Source organism: Camelus ferus, chromosome 15, assembly GCF_009834535.1.
Source record: "Camelus ferus isolate YT-003-E chromosome 15, BCGSAC_Cfer_1.0, whole genome shotgun sequence".
Taxonomy (NCBI): Eukaryota; Metazoa; Chordata; class Mammalia; order Artiodactyla; family Camelidae; genus Camelus; species Camelus ferus.
The window spans coordinates 27,150,304-27,168,966 of record NC_045710.1 but is presented as its reverse complement, the minus strand read 5'-3'; the positions used below and the strand labels follow the sequence as shown (position 1 = coordinate 27,168,966).

General features: G+C 40.9%; 1 protein-coding gene across 1 annotated transcript in view; it reads right to left on the bottom strand.

Annotated features, from left to right (window-relative positions):
* Positions 1 to 18,663, bottom strand: part of GALM (galactose mutarotase) — a 60,010-nt gene that overhangs the window by 22,483 nt on the left and 18,864 nt on the right. Inside the window, 4 exon segments of the mRNA XM_006181056.3 lie at positions 7,237 to 7,318; positions 12,485 to 12,691; positions 16,290 to 16,364; positions 16,366 to 16,445. Coding sequence (XP_006181118.2) covers positions 7,237 to 7,318; positions 12,485 to 12,691; positions 16,290 to 16,364; positions 16,366 to 16,445 — 444 coding nt within the window.

Sequence of the window (18,663 nt, the reverse complement as noted above, 5' to 3'; positions counted from 1 at the left end):
TTTTAGTGAAAAAAAAAAAATCAGCAGGACCTGATGATATTCGGTGGGGTGAGGAGGTGGGACAAAAAGGAAAGAGGAAGCATACTGATGGAGGGCTGAAACTAATATTATGTCCACTATTTTAGAATTATATAAAGTCTAAAGGAGTTTTCTGTAAGAAGCTCCACAAAGATTAAAACATGTAGATCAAAACAGTCTTCATTTGCACTGTCTTTGAACCAGGAGACTACTTTGGAATTTGTTATTTCTCCAGGTCACAGACTTAGACCTGCCCTAGGGAAGTAATTATAAAATCAACTGAATTGTAGGTTGAACTCAGAGGTTGAAATAAAATACAAATGTCTTGCTGAGCTTCTCTCCACAGCCTCGTGGTAAGCCTTCCCTACCAGAATTCTAATTTTGTCAAAATGGGGTTGCTTTCATGTAATTTTAGAAGGAACTTTCAAAAACAGAGAGCAGCAAGAACAGCAAGTGAACACAGATGGGCTGGGGGACAGAGTGGATTGGGTAAATTTTTATGAAAATAAAAGGTATCTCTTCTTAAGGAAGAGAGTAAGATGGGATTTCACTAATGTTACTTTAAGACCTAATCAAAGCATTCATGTTTACTTTCTTAATTCCTTATCTACTACTACAACTAAAGAACAGCAAAATTAGAAGGAAAAAAAAAAAAGCTATGTGCTGTGAATGCCTGAAGACACATGCTTAATTCTGCACTCTGTTGTATGCATCATGAAGTCTGTCTGGGCAGGTGGCCCAGATCACCTCAAGTCTCACAGTTCTGTAAGGCAAAAGGATGAAATGTAATATTTACCACCTTGGGGATGAATTAATCCTTAGAGAAACAGAAGGATTGAATTTTCTCACCTGCTCACATTCAGCTGGCTTAACACCTGAGCAGGGCACCAGGGATCAGTTTCCCCTTGTTTCCACAGGGCAGGACGCTAAACTCAGGTCTCGAAGCTAAATGTCCGACATGTAAGCAGAGGGCTGGCACTGGAGTGTTCTCTCTCTGTGGACACCCACTATATACCTGTGCTTCCTGGTAAACGGCTTCTTCCAGGAGTTCTACCTCTGGGAAGCTACAGGACAGCCCTGACAACAGCATAAAAACATACTCAAGATGACCTGAAGACGCCCCATCCTAAGTAGTAGCAAGTGCTATATGGGCTGCAGAAAACAAACAAACAAATTTTTAAAGTAGAGAAAAACAACTGCTCAGAAGAAGCAAAGCTACACTAACTGCTGACATGCACACCCAGCCTTGACACTTAGCTGCTATTTTGCTCCTGGTCTACAGGTGAAATGAGCTCTCAGCCTTGCAGTGATCTTCTATTGGTGCAGGAGAGAGGCACCCGGGAGCACGGACCAGGTTCTCAAAACACCACTGCCGACTCCAAAGTGCCTGGAATTTCATCCAGGGCAATAGCTTCAGAAGCTAAGTGATGGATTCTGTTCTTTTACTCAGAATATTTGTTTTTCTTTCTTTTTTCTTTTTTTTTCCCCAGAAGAAAAGCAAAGATGCTGGAGTCTTCCAGCCTAACAACACACAAGGGATATTGCTTGCTTGCGTTAGGAAGCTTCGAGGACTGACAAGATGGCAGAAATTTCCAAGGGGGAAAATGAGGGTGACTTTAGATTATTGGTATGGGCCCCTCTGAAGGCTGTTGATACCCTCACCCTTGCTGAGGCACTTCCACTGGGCTTTTGGAAAAGGACAGCCTTTTACCAGAGCAGAGAAAGGGGAAGAATGTAGAAGCCACATAGCAGAGGCTGTTGTGTTCTATGCTTTATTGACAGAAAGGGCTGAAGACATGTTATATGCCCCCCAAAAATTGCCAACAAGAAGAAAGGTGAGGGGGAGGATATAGCTCAAGTGTAGAGTGCATGCTTAGCATGCAGGAGGTCCTGGATTCAGTCTCCAGTACCTCCTCTAAAAGTAAATGAATAAACCTAATTATCTCCCCACCTCAAAAAAGGGGAGGGGGGGAGGAGGAGGAGGAACGAAACAGGTGTGCAAGGCTGCTGGAGGTCCGTGGGCCCTGCCTGGGGTAGAGGTCTAAATGGGGCTATAAATTAGGAGGAGGAGATCTCATCACACTGTGCTTGCTTTGGCTCCCGGAAACTCTACGTCAGGGTATCCCTTTCCTCTCTATGCAATAACGCCTAATCAGTAAGCCTGCGATAAACAAGATGGAGGACAGGACTTCACCTCTCCCCCAGACACACGCCGGGGGAAGGTCCCTTTTTATCAGGTACCTCGGCTACAGTATCACAGGTGCTACTTTCTCACACAATGGGTTTTCCCATCACCTGAAAAATTATTTACCGGGTATCTGTAACCAAGGTAAAAAAAAAACACCCCCAAAGTTTAGATCTACATCAGCATTTCCCTTAAGAAGAGCTCAGGTTACAGATTTCAGGAAGGGCAAACAAGGAGGTGAAAAACAACTGTAAGTATAACAGCCACAAAATGTGGAGGCGTGGCCTTTCTGTTTTCCTCTTTTTTAATGTAATTTGAACAAACTTGTTTTTCTGTTTTCTTTGCAGAAAAGCAGAAATGTAATTGAGGAGAAGACACAGGAAGGAAAACAGGGTAAGAAATTGTGAGGCCACCTATATAAAAGGTGGCAAAAAAAAAACAAACCCAAAAAACGGGAACTGACAATTGTCGAAAGCTTTACTTATTTTCTGGCTTACTTCCTGCTTCTTGGCTATATGGTGATCTTGGATATCGATATAGTCCAGAGTTTCATTTACTTTTCCTTTTTTCCCTCTCTCCTTTCTTCCTTTCCCCCTCCACTCCAGAACCTTTATGACATCTAACCACACTGTAAGGTCTGCAGAGTACAGGTCTAGTTAAGAGACTGAGTTTCAGTACCAGACTACCTAGGTTTGAATCCCAGCTTTCCACTGCTCCTTAACTGAGTGGTCCTTAGTAAGTTACTTAAACTCCTTGTGCTACAGTTTCCACATTCATTAAATAAGAAAAGGAACAGAACCCTTATAGGGTTGTGGTGTGGATTCTTTATTTATAAAGTCATCTCTGAAATACCAGCTATATTATCGTAAACCATCACCTTATCTCACAGAGAAAAAGTTTCTTCCTTTTTCTTAATTCAGCACAACCACAATCTCTAGATACTGCGTATCAATTCCCAGAACTCTTAACAGAGTGTGGCTAGTCTAACAGATTTCTGGCAGCACATCTCAGGCAAGTGTCCTTGGGGTTCAGTCTAGTACAGTTCTGGCTGAATATTTGGTACACCGTGAGTCTGCCTGTGTGGCTTGGCCTTGAACTCCAAGTCCCATCAGGGACTATAGTCACAGCCGAGCCTGGTGCAGATTTGACATGGCCCCTGCCAATCTCTACAGGCCTGTCCATTTTTCTGCCACCGAAAGCATGCCCCGAATGCTTCAGAAGCCCAGCACTTCCCTGGGGGACAGTCCTGCCCATTCTTGTTCATCTCTGTCCAAAACAGCTTTCTCCTCCTCACTGCCTGGCAAAATTCTACTTGCCCTTCTAGGTTTTATTTAATGCCCATCTCCTCTATCGAGGAGCCCCCAGATAATTTCAGTTTAAGGGTCATTGGTCAATCAGATATAACATGTGTGGGACTGGCTAATGAATGGACATGTAAAAGAGAATTATGACTTTTTCTTTAACTTTGAAGTTGTTGCTACTTATTTACTCTTGTGATAGAGTTCTAATGAATTTGAAGTGTGGTAGAAATAGCAGTAAGATGTTATACTAAGATACTTGTAGAATCACAGAATATAACAGCTACAAGTGACCTTACAGACCAATGACTAGTTCTCAATCATGAGTCCGTGATAAAATTTTCACTGGTCCACAGAAAACTGAGATATATTTGAATAAGCAGCTGTCACACTTCTTTAAAAAGATGAATTCAATTTAAACGGTTGTTTTTATTCTGAGATTAAATTTTCCCCACTTTTGTGGTATTAAAATATTCTTTCTTTTATGAAAAATGGTGACTATGAAGGTAGTTTGGGTTTTTAAAAAAAATGTAGTCTATTTATCTCTGTTCTTCATTATTACCCCAATGGTTAAAAATTTTAATTGAAATATAATGTACATACATTCCCAATTCGTTTTAATAGCCCTGTATTTGTAGTAGCTTTCTAACTTGGCAAAATGAAAAGTTGGGCAACCCCAGATAAGTTTCCCAAACTGTTTTTTAAATAAAATATATGGGGCTGATTTATGAAAATTTATGAATTCTAATTGAGCTCAACTTCCTTCTTATTGGCAGAAAAGAAAATGAGAGTCTATTAGAGATTAAATGTTAAAGGATTATACATACACTGAAGGTTAGTTAACAGCAAAAGGAAGACTAGAACCAGGGCTCTTGTTTCCCTGAGAGTCTAGACTTCTTACAGCCCACTCAGCTTCTCAGGTGTTCAGTGTTAGTACAGAGTATGGAATTTGATCCTAAAGCCACTTACCAGTGCAGAACTGAGATGAACCTGAGTTTTACACAGTCCACTAGACTGTTAAGCTCTACTGTGCTTTGCCACAATTATCTCTTACAATTATGACAAATAATCTTTACCCGACATGAATTATGCATTTTTGTGATTTTCATCTGATCAAAACTCAACAGGGCAGCATAAGAGTTTATAAATATACCCAAATAAATGGGCCCTTATTTCATCACTTCCACTTATAGGCTACTTAGTTGCTTTTCCTCCTTATCAGTTACAAAACAGTAGCCGCCACTATTTTTCCCTTGCAGTTCACAACATATAGTCCTAATACAATACTTCTGCACCTAGGACAAGATGGGCCAGCTGACTCTCACCTGTCTATTAAGCCTCATCAATATCATAATCACAGGATAACACGTTACCAAGGCAGATAAAAGCGGTTAAACCCAGCCTGGGAGCCAAGAGAACATTCAACACTGTGAAGTTAAAATGTTTTAATCCATTTATCTTGATTTCTCATTATTATTCTAATTAGTTTCACAGTTGCCTTGTTTATAGGCGTTTCTAATTCCGGCCATTAACTGAAGTTGCTGTTCAGTATGCAGGCTCACATTCTTTTTCCCCTTAAAAATTCTGAACTAGCAGCCATATACACAACCCCATTGTTTTAAAGATGCCAAAATAAAACAAAACAGAAGCCCTTACCTAAAATAAGGCAGATGCCCAATAAACTTAAGTAATATCTTACTTGGAGCTCTGAGCCTTTTTTTTTCCATTGTGAAAATTTGAAATAATTTTAGACTTACAGAAATGTTGCAGAAATAATATATCTCTGTGTACCCTTCACCCACTTTCCTCTAATGTTAACATCTTACATGACCATGGTACAATGATCACAACTAAGAAATTTAATACTATAATGTTATTAACTAAAGTACACACTTCATTAGGGTTTCACCAGCATTCCCACTAATGCCCCTTTTCTGCCTCATGATTCAATCTAGGATCCCATGTTGCATTTAGTTATTGTTATCTCCTTAGTTTCCTCTGTGACCCGCTCTTTAATCTTTCTTTGTCTTTTATGATCTTGATACCACTGAAGAGTACTGCTCACTTACTTTGTAGACTGTCCCTCAATTCGGTTCATGTAATATTTTCTTCTGAATGCATTGAGGTTATACATTTTTGACAGAATACCACACAAATGATGTGCTTTTTCAGTGCATCACATGAGGGGGACATAATGTCAGTATGTCTTATTACTGGTGATGTAAATCAAGTAATTAACCAAGATGGTGCCCTTGGCTTCTAATTGCTCACATTGCTATCATGCTAAGCTCTTTACTGGAGCAGAGACAACTGAAGTAGTAGCGCCCTCACATGGGGTGGGAACAGAAGGCACAGGCCTTCCTGGCCTTTCACAAGTAGCTGCGATAGCCGGAGCCCTAAACAGAGCCCTGAGAGAACAGAACACAGGACATAAGACATCTGACCAAGGAGCTACGAGGTAACACATCTGAGAAGTCAAGTTGCTGTCAGACACAGGCAGGAGACCGTGATCAGCCAGGCAGCACAAGGGCGGCCCTTCCTCCAGGAGAAGGGGAGCTGACGCAGGAAGTATTTGTGTCTTTCTAGGTTTCTGCTTCTCCTTTCCATCATCCTCTACTTTGGTTTACTTTAGTTTTCTTTGACTATGCCTCTGTATTCAGCTGATCTCTGATCTTAACAAAACCTCAATAAGAATATGCACCTTTGGGAGTAATTACTTCAAGTTAATTTCTGTCAACTGCCACAAATAACAGCAGCCCTGCCAATCACCTTGTATTCAGCCATCTGTCCCCTGAAGACAGATGGGGGTGCACCTGCAATCCAGTACAAAACTACACCACTGAACCCTGGAGATAACACATGAACCAAGGTTCTTTCTTGTTTTTAAAAATTGAGATATAATTCACATACCCTTTTAAAGTGTACAGTTCAGCAGTGTTTAGTATATTTACAAGTGGTATGCAACCATCACCATTATCTAATTCCAGAATCTTTTCATCACCCCAAAAGAAATCTCGTACCCATTGTCATTCCCCACTCTCCTCTATCCCCAGCCCCGGGCAACCCACTAACTTACTCTCTATCTCTATAGATCTGCCTATTTGAACCAAGGTGCTTTTGATCTCAAGTGATAACTAGGATGATCTCGGTCCAGTTAACCCAGGACACACACATATACACACCCATGATGCCTGACTGACAATACCTCACCTCGCTTTTTGATACACTGGACTCCCCCTTCCACCCCGTCCCCCTAACTGTGTCTCAGAGGTGATCTATTTGCATTTGACCTCTTCAGGGTACAACCCATTCCACCCTTTCACTTGTCAAATACCACGTCATGTTCTATCAGGGTTTTGCAATTGTCAGGTAATGCTTAGGTAAATGTATCTCTGCCAAGGTGCTAAGGAGTAACAGATTTAGATTTTAATGGGTAACTTCTGGACTCTCAGGCTCAGCTAGGATGACCATCTGACCCAGTGTTTGGCACTATTTCAGTTTATGCCTGTTGCCCTGGCTTAATTATTAACAGCATCCCCTTTCCCTCTCAAAAGTGTCCTGGTTTGGGTGTTTAATTACATGGTCACCCAGCCTTAACCAAAATAAACGACTAATCATGGTAATCACAGGCACTGTCAGGCCAACAGGGGAAGTATATTTAGGGAAATGAAGTTTTAATGTCTCTCACATTGCACCATAGCTCTGCATTCCCACATAAAGTTTAAATTCACCAACCTGTAGGAATCAGGGTTTCATCCACAGGCAAAAAAGCATCAGCTTCTATAGTGACTTCATGGTCATATATATTTGGGGAACCCTGAGAGGGAAAAAGAAGAGAAGGAAAAGAAGATTTAATGCTAAGCCTTACTTTATATATTTGTTTTATAACTTCTTTTGCAGAAACATTTTCAAACATTGACAAAACCTTTAGAAATTCCATTTGACCTATGAAAATGATTAGTATGTTAATTTACTTTAGGTAGATAGGGTCTCAAAATAGCAGTGATACATTTAAAAAAAGCTTTCAAGTGTGACCCCAGCATTCATTTTCTTTTCTGAACGCAATTATGAAGGTGAAACGTCAGAGAGACAACAGTGGTTTGAAAGCCTTTTGGATTTGGGCTTATTAGCAGAGGGGTTTCTTCTACTCTCCTCACAAGCCAGGCAAACAGAAGAGCAAGGGTCGGGGACCTGTAACACACAGGAGCTGGACCGCTAGAGCACGGCCACCAGGCTTGCTAAGGGTGGGCCATGTCACCCCTTCTCTGGCCTAGTTCCCACCCAGTGGACCCACTCCCTGCCACACGGCAGAAGCCTGGGAGTCAGAACTGGGGTCCCATCTCCTCCATAAAGATGCAGCCTGCCCTGCTGGGGGAGTCAGAGGCTGGTGGTACACGAAGCACTGGTCAGTGGTCAGAAGGGCTTGGTCCCAGACCCCAATGACTGGCCCCAGCAAAGTCACTGAACCTCCTAGAATCTCTTTTTCTTCTGCGTAAAACCGAGCTGATGATGTCCCCATTTTTCCCAGGGTTCTTGCAGGGAACAGCTCAGTAAAGATGTGCTATGCTGCTTGCAAACTGGAAAATACACATGTGCAAATGTTTCTAATAAGAAGGACCATATTTTAATAGGAGTATTTTAAAGATTCCCAGCAGGAGATGTGAAAAGGGAATCAGGTGAGGGCTTTTACTGAGTGAATGCTCAAAAACAAGGTAAATCAGTAGTTCTCAACTGGGGATGATTCTGCCCCACTGGGCAAATTTGACGGCATCTCGAGACATTTTTGCTTGTCATGACTGGGGGTGGGAATGCTGCTGAGGAAACAGTTGTGGGGAGAGGCCAGGGATTCTACTAAACACACTACCATGCCCAGGACAGCCTCCTGACCTCTGCAGCAAGTAACCGCCTGGCCCACAATGTCAATAGTGCCGAGGCTGAGAAACTCTGAACTAGGCTAAACTGAAGGCTCTGTGGGTTCCTGAGAAGGAAGTACACAGAGAGAGGCAGAGCATTCTCGGTTAACTTAAAACAAATTCTACGGTTAGAAAGACTCAGCTTCACAAAATCAAATGGAGTCACCCTGAGGAGAAAGGCCAAGATGTTAGACACCATAAGAATCGACGTCTACACATGACAGAAATCTGGCTGATCTACACTACCAGGCGCCTCTGTTTCTGAAGAGCTGTGAGTCTCTTGTATTGTCCCAGCTGGGCAGGGGTAGGAGGGGGTGGGAGACAAGGCTGGGGCACAGGCCTCTCTGCTCACACTGTCTTAGCCACTTGTTTGGTCCCTGATCTGACCTGGGAAAGCAGGTTCAAAATGGAAGGGGCCTGTACCCCTGCCTAGAGCAGTTCTAGCCTGGGGTTGGGGGGGTCTCTCTCCTGTGTGGCTCTCCCTACTGTCATCCCCTCATGCCTCAGGGCTACTGCCAGCAAGGGGAGCAGATGTGAGGGAAGAGAATTTGGGATTGTTTCTTTGGCTTTATCCATTTAATGCTCAGTTCAAAGTTGAGTAGTATTCCATTGTATGAGTATATTACAATTTGTTTACCCATTCTCCTGTTGATGTGTTGTTTCGAGTTTTTTTTTTTAATATTATGAATAAAGCTTCTTAGGAATGTCTTTTTTCTATTTTTTTTTTTTAGCACTAGGGCAGGAAGAAAATGATTCAACATGAAAATCACACACCAAATAAATTGAGTCTGAGATGTTAGGAAGAAGCCTGGGAGCCATCAACAGGTGACTGGATAAAGAAGATGTGGTATATTTATACAATGGAATACCACTCAGCCATAAAAACCAACAACATAATGCCATTTGCAGCAACATGGATGCTCCTGGAGAATGTCATTCTAAGTGAAGTAAGCCAGAAACAGAAAGAAAAATACCATATGAGATCGCTCATATGTGGAATCTAAAAAAACAAAAACAAAAACAAACAAACAAACAAAAACAAAGCATAAATATAGGACAGAAATAGATTCATAGACAGAGAATACAGACTTGTGGTTGCCAGGGGGGTGGAGGGTGGGAAGGGATAGACTGGGATTTCAAAATTATAGAATAGATAAACAAGATTACACTGTATAGCACAGGGAAATATACACAAAATGTTATGATAACTCACAGAGAAAAAAATGTGACAATGAGTGTATATATGTCCATGAATGACTGAAAAATTGTGCTGAACACTGGAATTTGACACAACATTGTAAAATGATTATAAATCAATAAAAAATGTTAAAAAAAAAAAAAAAAGAAGTCTGGGAGGAGAAGGAAAGGAACACGACTAGGCACCCACTGGTCATCGTCGGGTCACTAAGCAGCAGTAACATTCCTTCAGTAAAGGAAGCATGCTTTTCATTTTATGACTCTCCTGACCTGGAATAATGCAATGATCTACTCTGGCAGAATACTACTGTTAGACTATCTTCCTTGGCAAGGAATGTTGATTCACAAACAGAACTTGAGGCACATCTCTGAATTCTGTTTGCTTTGGTTGACTTTGTTTGGCTGCTACCAGTCTGTAATATTAACCATTTATAGAGCTCACTGTGCCTTGCATGGTGCTTTAAGGACCTTTTTGTGCATTGCCATTACTGCTGCCTTAATTCAACTCCTACCCCCTTCAAGCAGGATATAATAGACACTATTGGAAACTGCCCAAAAGCCATCACAATTCCATTATCAGCACTTTCCCTTTCCCTTGGCAGAACACTGACTTGTTGATTTATCCTGTCCTAGGCCATACATTCAGGGAAAGGACCCCTACCCTGATCCCAGAGGGCAAATTTTGATTTGTCTATGCCAATCATGGTGGTCTAATTCCTTTGTTGGTCACTGAGTTAAGTAGGGCATAAGACATAGTTCTGGCCAAGAAAATGTGACAGAAGGCCTGCTGAGGAGCTTCCAGGAAGAGTTTTATTCATTCTTAAAAATGGAACATTAGAGCTGTGAAAAAAAGGAATTGGTCTTTCTTTTTGTCTCTGGATGTGACTATATGAAGAGGTGATTTCTAGAGCTGTGGCAATCATCTTGTGACCATGAGGGGAAAAGCCTGAAGACAAAAACCATAATACTGAAGAAGCAGAATGGAATGATGAGAGAACTTGGGTCCTTGAGGACATACCTACCCAGTCATACCAGGACTGTAGCTATTGCTTTTTATCTCACGTTGCCCCAAGTCTGCTTTCATAGCTCTTTAGGCAAAGTTTCAGTTAAAAAAAAAAAAAAAAAAGAAAGAAAAAAGTTCACCCAGTTTTGCATTAGATAAGAAAGAACAGTCAAGAAAACCCCCAACCAACCTACAACCTACATACCTTTTCCATTCTTTGAAAAACACAGTGCTCTCCTCCCCCCAGGCCTCCAACACTCAAACTTAGATGTGATGAGTCAAAGTTCGACTCCGAGTAGGACAAAAATACTGCTTATTAAATTAAAAAAAAAAACAAAAAGAAAATATATAAGATGAGCTGACTGTTTTAAATATCAAATTTTGAGCTATTTCCCTGAGGACAGTTTAAGACACATAATGTTTTTCCAGGTAGGGCAAGAGATGTTCTGAAAATACAGAAGACCCAGGTGGGATTACTGCCCATCAACCCTTACCTAAGTGTTCCAAAAGGCTGATGGCCCCCACCTAGCCTCATCCCTGACCTAGTGGCTGTAGATTTGAGCTGCACTTACTAAGACAGCACACAGAAGAGAGCTGACTCTGACCACCTTCTAGGTGGGGTCTGTGATCCTGGAAACTATTTAACCTCTGAAAAGAAATTTAGAAATACCCGTTACTCTAAGTCCCTGTAGAACTTCACGCCTAAGTTCTCTTTCTAATTCTGAATATATTCCTTGAGACCACCCCTCTGGTTATAAAATAATATGTCTTAAGCATACAAAAATGTGGAAACTAGTGAAAAATCACCACGATCTACTACCCACACAAAACTATTAATATTTTGTTCTGTTTCTGCCAAGTTTCTTTCTGAAGTTATTTTAAAAAGTGGGGTCTTCATGCCAATGATTGCAGAGCCTCTTATGGCTATGCATGTTTGTTTTGCTTTTGTTTTTTGATTTGTCTTTAAGATCTCAAGAAAAAGGGTGGATGTTCCTGAAGAGAAGGAACAAGCTAATGAAGAACCATCTTTCTTATTTCCAAAGGAAGGACCTCAGAAATTATGTAAGAACCAATTAACTCATGCTATTTGAAAAAATCCTAGGGAAAAAAACCCCCAGCAGATTAACAGCAAACTCCTAAAAAGGTATACAAATGCAAGGCAATACTAGTTGGCTATGAATATCTTGTGGTAGGAAATCATGTCAAAGGGATTCAAGTATGGTGGACAATAATGAGTTCCTCAGATGAAAAGGAAGTCATAGATAGAATCTACAGAGCTTAGCCAAGCTCTCTATTCCATCTCATGTAATAGCCTCCTCAACAAGCTAAAATACCGTTAGGAGGGAATGAAGTAGTTTAGAAGGAATTACCTAAGGGGCGCTGTCAGTGTCTCTCCACTACTCTTAGGATGGGCTGTACGGTGGGAGCATACAAATATTGGCGGCATATCTAAAGGGGCCAGGCTAAGCACATTTCTGAGGATCCAAGGGTGGGAAAGTGCCTTAATTGGAAGTAATCCTGGGGGGCTGGGGTAGGCGTGGAACAGGAGAAGCAAATGTAAGCACATGCTACAGTTAGATGAAAGGGAGTTCTTGACATAGCTAGTTATTTGTCTGAGAATGTGGGGCAGCACGATGTATTCATTCTATCTTTCCCTACAACATCCGTTTGTTGAGCACCTACTATGAGCTAGATGCTTTGCTGGGCACTTTTACTCACCATGGGGGTGACTCCATCGCCAGAGTAATTCCATCCTGGGTTAGTCTCTCCAGTCACCCCCACAGGTCATCCCACAAAGCACATCGCAGTAGAGAAGAGGCAAGTTTGACACTTAACACTGCAGCAGGTGAGCAGAAGCAAGTTCACTTACCTGGCCTGCCAGGTTGAAGTAAGAATGGTTGGTCAGATTGACTGGTGTAGCCTGACTGGCTTGTGCTCGATAGTTGACCACGAGCTCCCTGCCATCCAGCGTGTATGTCACCCAGACTTTTAACTCTCCAGGGTAACCTTCCTCTCCATCTGGGCTGACCCGCGAGAACTCCACGCCATTTGACAGCACCCGAGGGGTCCAGAGGACCTGGAAGAAAGTGTTTTTAAAGCTGTTTAGTCACTCCAATCCCAAGCTAAATGACACATTTCAATATTTAAAGGCAACTCAGAATCTAAAAAATAAAACAAACTAGTGAATATTAAAAAAACAGAAACAGACTTACATGATATTGTCAATTATACCTCAATAAAAATTCTTTAAAATATATAAAGACAATTTATTCTAGGAAGAGAGGTGGTTATATAATCACTAAGGTGGCTGAATGATAAATAGCCTAGATTTTAATTATTCTAAAATTTTGTTTTACCTGGAAAAATGTCTTTTGAGAGAAAAAGTTTTCTTCTTTACCTAATCACATTTCCCATACTCGTTCTCCCTAAATTTACATGTATATTATCTACAATAGCTACACATAGCTAATAAGACAGTGGATTTGAATCAAGTGGTCTGATCCTGAGCCTGCTCCTTTATTCCACACCATTAGAGGATGAGGTAGCCAAAGACCCCCCCTAGACCCTTTGGGGAGCCCTGGGGTCACTAGTAAAGGGGCCTTTTGCAGACACAAGACCTCCTTTTGTTGGGTGCTCATCAGCCACTGACCTGGTACTCTACATAAACCACTTTGTAAGGTAAGAATTTGGTTGAACCAAATGAAATTACCATCTTTATATGTCAAAACAGTTGAACACTGGCAATTTCACATGACTCCAGCTAATGATATTACCCCCATTTTACAGATGAGCAAATTGAGTACAATGGAGTTAACTCGCCCACTTCCACCTCCCACATTCCAAAGGATGGAGAATCTTTTCATACTTGATTAAAGGGAAAAAAAAATCTTATTACACATAATTAGTGACAGAGCTAGGATTCAAACTTAGCCTGACAGTCTACACTATTCCACGTTACTTTAAGTGAATGTTTTGTTCCTATCTTCAGTTTCAAATAGCAGAGCTGAGGCCAAACACTGTCCTTCCAAATAAGAGTTTGAAGATAATAGCTTCTGTGGGCCAGAGGACCGGACCACAAGCCCAGGCTCTGCCCACCTACTCCTGGCATGGCCTGGATCTCTTATGGACACTGCATTTGCCAGGAAGGGGAGCTCAGTGGGAGCAGAGGTCTCTGCAATCACCTACAGTGAAAGCAACTGGTATTTGAAACAAATTCACTGACTTAAGTGAAAAATTAATTTTACACCCTAATTATCCCCGGAAATGTTGAACTTTCAAGACACTTAAAATATAAACCCTGTTATATGGTGTGATTAAGAAAAGAATAGGAGAAGGGAGGGTATTAAAAAAAGGATCCTACTATATAGCATGGAGAACTTAATTCAATACTTTGTAATAAACTGTAATGGAAAAGGATATGAAAAAGTATATATATGGTAAGTGAATCACTTTGCTGTACACCAGAAACAAACACAACATTGCAAATCAACTACACTTCAATTAAAAAAAAAGAACCAACCCTGCCCATAACCTTAAATTTCAGACTTTTAGCCTCCAGAACTGAGAAAATAAATTTCAGTAGTTTATACCATAAAAAAAGGAAATAAGAAAATAAAAGGAATCCCCTAAATAGAAAATTTTAGGAATAAAATATTTGAAATAAAATGTTCTTAACTTGCTACCGAGTTTTTCTCCCTTAGAGAAAGGACACAATGGAAAGATATTTGTGTAAACCAGTATTATCAGATAAGTATAATTCTGTGGAAAGTATAATTCCTATTCATGGAAGACTTTCTTTGACTCTATAGTTTCCAAATTTTCTGAAAATTTCCAAATTTGCATATCTAGTCCTACAGACACCATTTCTAATCCTGTCAGGTTACTTAAATTTCATCTTTTAAAAGAATGTGTTGGTATAAATAGAAAAACACACACCTCCAAACCAATAATTATTCAGTAATTGTTGAGCTCAAATACAACTTAAAACAAAGTTCATGTGATACTGCGCACATTACTTCATGAAAACCTACTGTTCAAAAACTTTCAGTGGCTCCATGATTAGTTCCAATTCTTTCCCCGCCCCTCTGTGGGCTGTTGCACAGCCATTCTCTCCAGTATCCATTTATTAAATGAAATGCTGACTCTTCTTCAAGAGCAGTTCAAATCTCACCTCGCTTGTTGCTATCAATCTGTCCAGATCCAGTTCCTATAGCATACCACTGGCATCTGTATCACAGGCTTGTTGCCTGTAACCATTACTTGTGTAAGGGTCCGGCTCCCTCACTATGTTGGAGTCTCCAGAATCCTCATCTATTTACGCTCTCTGGTCTACACAAGGGGCTCAGCAGGCACAGTGCATTAAAAGATAGATGTACTCATTCTCTTGCTACGTTTGTTCATAAGGGCACATCCATTAAGCGACACCACAGAAAATACCACAGTGGAACGAACCAGAACAAGGTGCTGTCCTGAGGCTCTTTTGAAGATCCCTTTCCAAACGAAGCTGTGCCTAACTTCCTGTGGTTGAGGTCTGCCCATGGGCCTGGCACATCCCAGAGACCCTGTGCCCTAGTATTACCAGGATAGAGGCTACTCTCTGCCTTCATGCTTCCCTGGTGGGAGGAGCCCTACATGGAGGAAAAGGGAAGTGATGGAGCCGTCTGGCTCCAAGCCACAAACAGGAAGCTGGTAGGACAGGGGAACAGAGAGTGACCAACTTCCTTCAACGGGGCAGGAGGCAGGAAGAGGCAGAAAAGAAGAAACTGTGATTCTTAGCTGTCATACATGTTTCTCTCTTCTCTGACTCTTCTAGGAAACAGCCTGAGTGGTATAATTTAAAGAAAACTACCAAAATTACCTTTCGGAAGCTGACAAGTGAGAGAGTCACTAGGGTTAACCTGCAGACTCCCACACAGCTTCAAGTAGGAGGTCAGGCATTTGTACCTCAGGGAGAAGCTGTTTGATCAATTTGTTTTCCTAACCTGGTTTTTCAGGGATTCACGTGGGGAATGGAGTTTTAACGTGGAAAGGGGGAACTGGGGAGAATCTAAGGTCATTTTGAGGCCTGAGGCACTTCCGTGGAAGGCAGGCCTGGATGTGGCACCACACAGCCCAGGGAAGAGGCTCACTGGCTGATACAGGGGGTGTGTTGGATTGGGGGCACCCAGAGCAACCATGGAGGACAACAGCAACTGTAGTATAGGAATGAGGGCTGCCTTGGGTCAGGCAGCCCAACTTAGGCACTATGTGGCCTTTCAGAGCTTCAGATTTCTCCTTTGGTGATAATACAGGGTTCTAGTAAGAATGGGAGATAATATATGCAAATGTATTGTGCAGAAAGTGGCAGGTATTATTTTTAATCCACTTTTCTGTTGTGCCTAAGGTCCACCCAACTCTCTGATCCCAAATCTGTGAGAAAGGTGTTCCCTGTCTTTCAAGTTGAGGGCTGTCAACCTTTCACTCTGGGTTCCCCAGCCTATTACAGTCAGATGAGCTAGAGAAGGATGGGTCCTGGAACAGAGCCAGCACATCTGCTCCCCAACCACTCCTCTTTCCTGTATCACCTTACTGTGCATTTGCTCTAGGACCTACAGTTGTGCCTGGAAAACAGATTTGTTGGAAGGTACTTAGTGAAATGTGCTAAGAGAGGACTCTGTCCAATGCTCCAGACTCACCTTGTCAAACCCTCTGACTCCTCCATGCAGGCTGTTGGGCCCGTTGTTAATGGCCAGTTTATACTCCTTCCCATCCAACAGTGAATGTTCCTTTGGCAATTCGGTTGGCCACCCTTCCAACCACTGCTCCAAAGTAGGGCTGCTTTTGGAAGTACCCTGCAAGGACATGGGATGACAGAGTCTTTTAAAACTTCAAACCAAAGATGAGGCTCACACCACTGTCCACTTCCTTCTGTCGGCAACTTGGTCACATTCACGTCCTCATGGAAAAATTGTGTTCTTTACACATGAACTTTTCCCTTTCTAAAAGTAATTCATGTTCTTCATAAACATTTAAAAAGAACTTTGTAAAGCATAGAGAAGAAATTTAAATCATCCCGATCTCATCACTAGAGAGAATGAACCACTGTTACACACTGTAAGTATATCTTTCTGTCTGTAAGTATATGTCTGTGTGTGCTTTTCTTGTTTTTATACAACTGGGGACTTCATACACATGCTGCCTTGTAATCTGCTTCTTTCTAGGCCAATTTTTCTAACTAAAAATTATATTTTTGTGTACTCTTGAGAAGAAACTATCTTATACTTCTCTTATTATTTTTTAAAAACATTAGTACATAAAAATAACCTTTAAAGAGCATTAAATACACAAGTATATAGCTTAGGCTTACCAGAGGAAATCTAGGATGCCCAGTTAAGTCTGAATTTCAGATAAACAGTGAATAATTTTTTAGTATAAGTATGTCCTTATTATTATTATACATGGGCCATACATACACTTAAAACATAATCATTTACCTAAAACTCAAATTTCATTGGGTGTCCTATATTTTTATTTGCTAAATCTGGCAACCTTAATAAAGAGAAAAACATGAAAACCTTCCTTCAACTCTTAACTCCTTTCCCTCGCAATGATAACCACCACTAACAGTCTGAGATATATACAGTTCTAACTGCTTATTTTTGTTTTTTAAATTAACTACATATAAGCACAAACAAATACACACATACATGTTCTACATAGAGACTCAGATTATATACATTGTTATCAAATGTCCTAAGATCCCTCCATGTGTCTACATATCCATCTACCATATTCCTTTTGTCAGCTACATGGTATACTGATGAGTGTAAACTGTTGTTGGGCGTCGAGTAACAAAAGTCCCCAAGTGCCAAACACTTTTCTTGGTTTTGCTTCATCTGCTCTTGTTTTAGTTCTTAATAGACTTTATTTTTTTAGAGCAGTTTTAGGTTCAAACAAAACTGGCAGAATGTACAGAGATTTCCCATATACTCTCTGCCCTCACACATGCATACCCTCCCCTATTATAAAATTCCCCAACAAAGTGGTACATTCATTATAATTGATGAACCTACATTGACACATCATTATCTCCCAAAGTCCATAGTTCACACTAGGGTTCACTCTTGGTGTTGAACATTCTATGGGTTTGGACAAACATATAATGACATACATCTATCATTGTAATATCATACAGAGTATTTACACTGTCCTAAAAATCTTTTGTCCTCTGCCTATTCATCCCTCCCATCCCACTAGCCCCTGGAAACCACTGATTTTTTTACTCTCTCCATAGATTTGCCTTTTTCAGAATGTCACAGAGTTGGAATTACACAGAATACAGTCTTTTCAGATGGGCTTCTTTCACTTAGTAATAGGCATTTAAATTTCTTCCATATCTTTTTGTGGCTTGATAGCTCATTTCTTTTTAGCATTGAATAATATTCCATTGTCTGGATGTACCACAGTTTATTTATCCATTCACCTACTGAAGGACATTTTGGTTGCTACCAAGTTTTGGCGATTATGAAAAAAGCTACTATAAACACCCATGTGCATGTTTTTGTGTGGACATATGTTTTTAACTCCTTTGAGTAAATACCAAGTATGATTGCTAGATTATATGAATATACGTTTAGTTGTCTAAGAAAATGCCAAACTATGGTCTCCCAAAGTAGCTGTAACCACCAGCAATGAGAGTTCCTGTTGCTCCACATCCTTGTCAGCATTTGTGTATCAGTGTTCTGGATTTTGGCCATTCTAATAGATCTCAATGTTGTTTTAATTTGCATTTCCCTTATGACATATAATGTGGAACAAATTTCATTTGCTTTTCAGCTCAAAAATGTAAAAGCAGAACTTTTTCCAAAAATTATTTGGCTATAGCTCTTTTTGACTCCTACCTTGACAAAGCCCCTACTCTCTGCCCCCCACGTGCTTGGCATCAGAGACTAGGACAAATCCAAAAGCAAGGCTACGGCCTCACGGGCTTGCAAGAATTCCCTCAGAAGGGACCACTTTCTGTTGACAATTAATAAGCTCACAGAGGTAAGAAGCACTTGTCAGACCTTG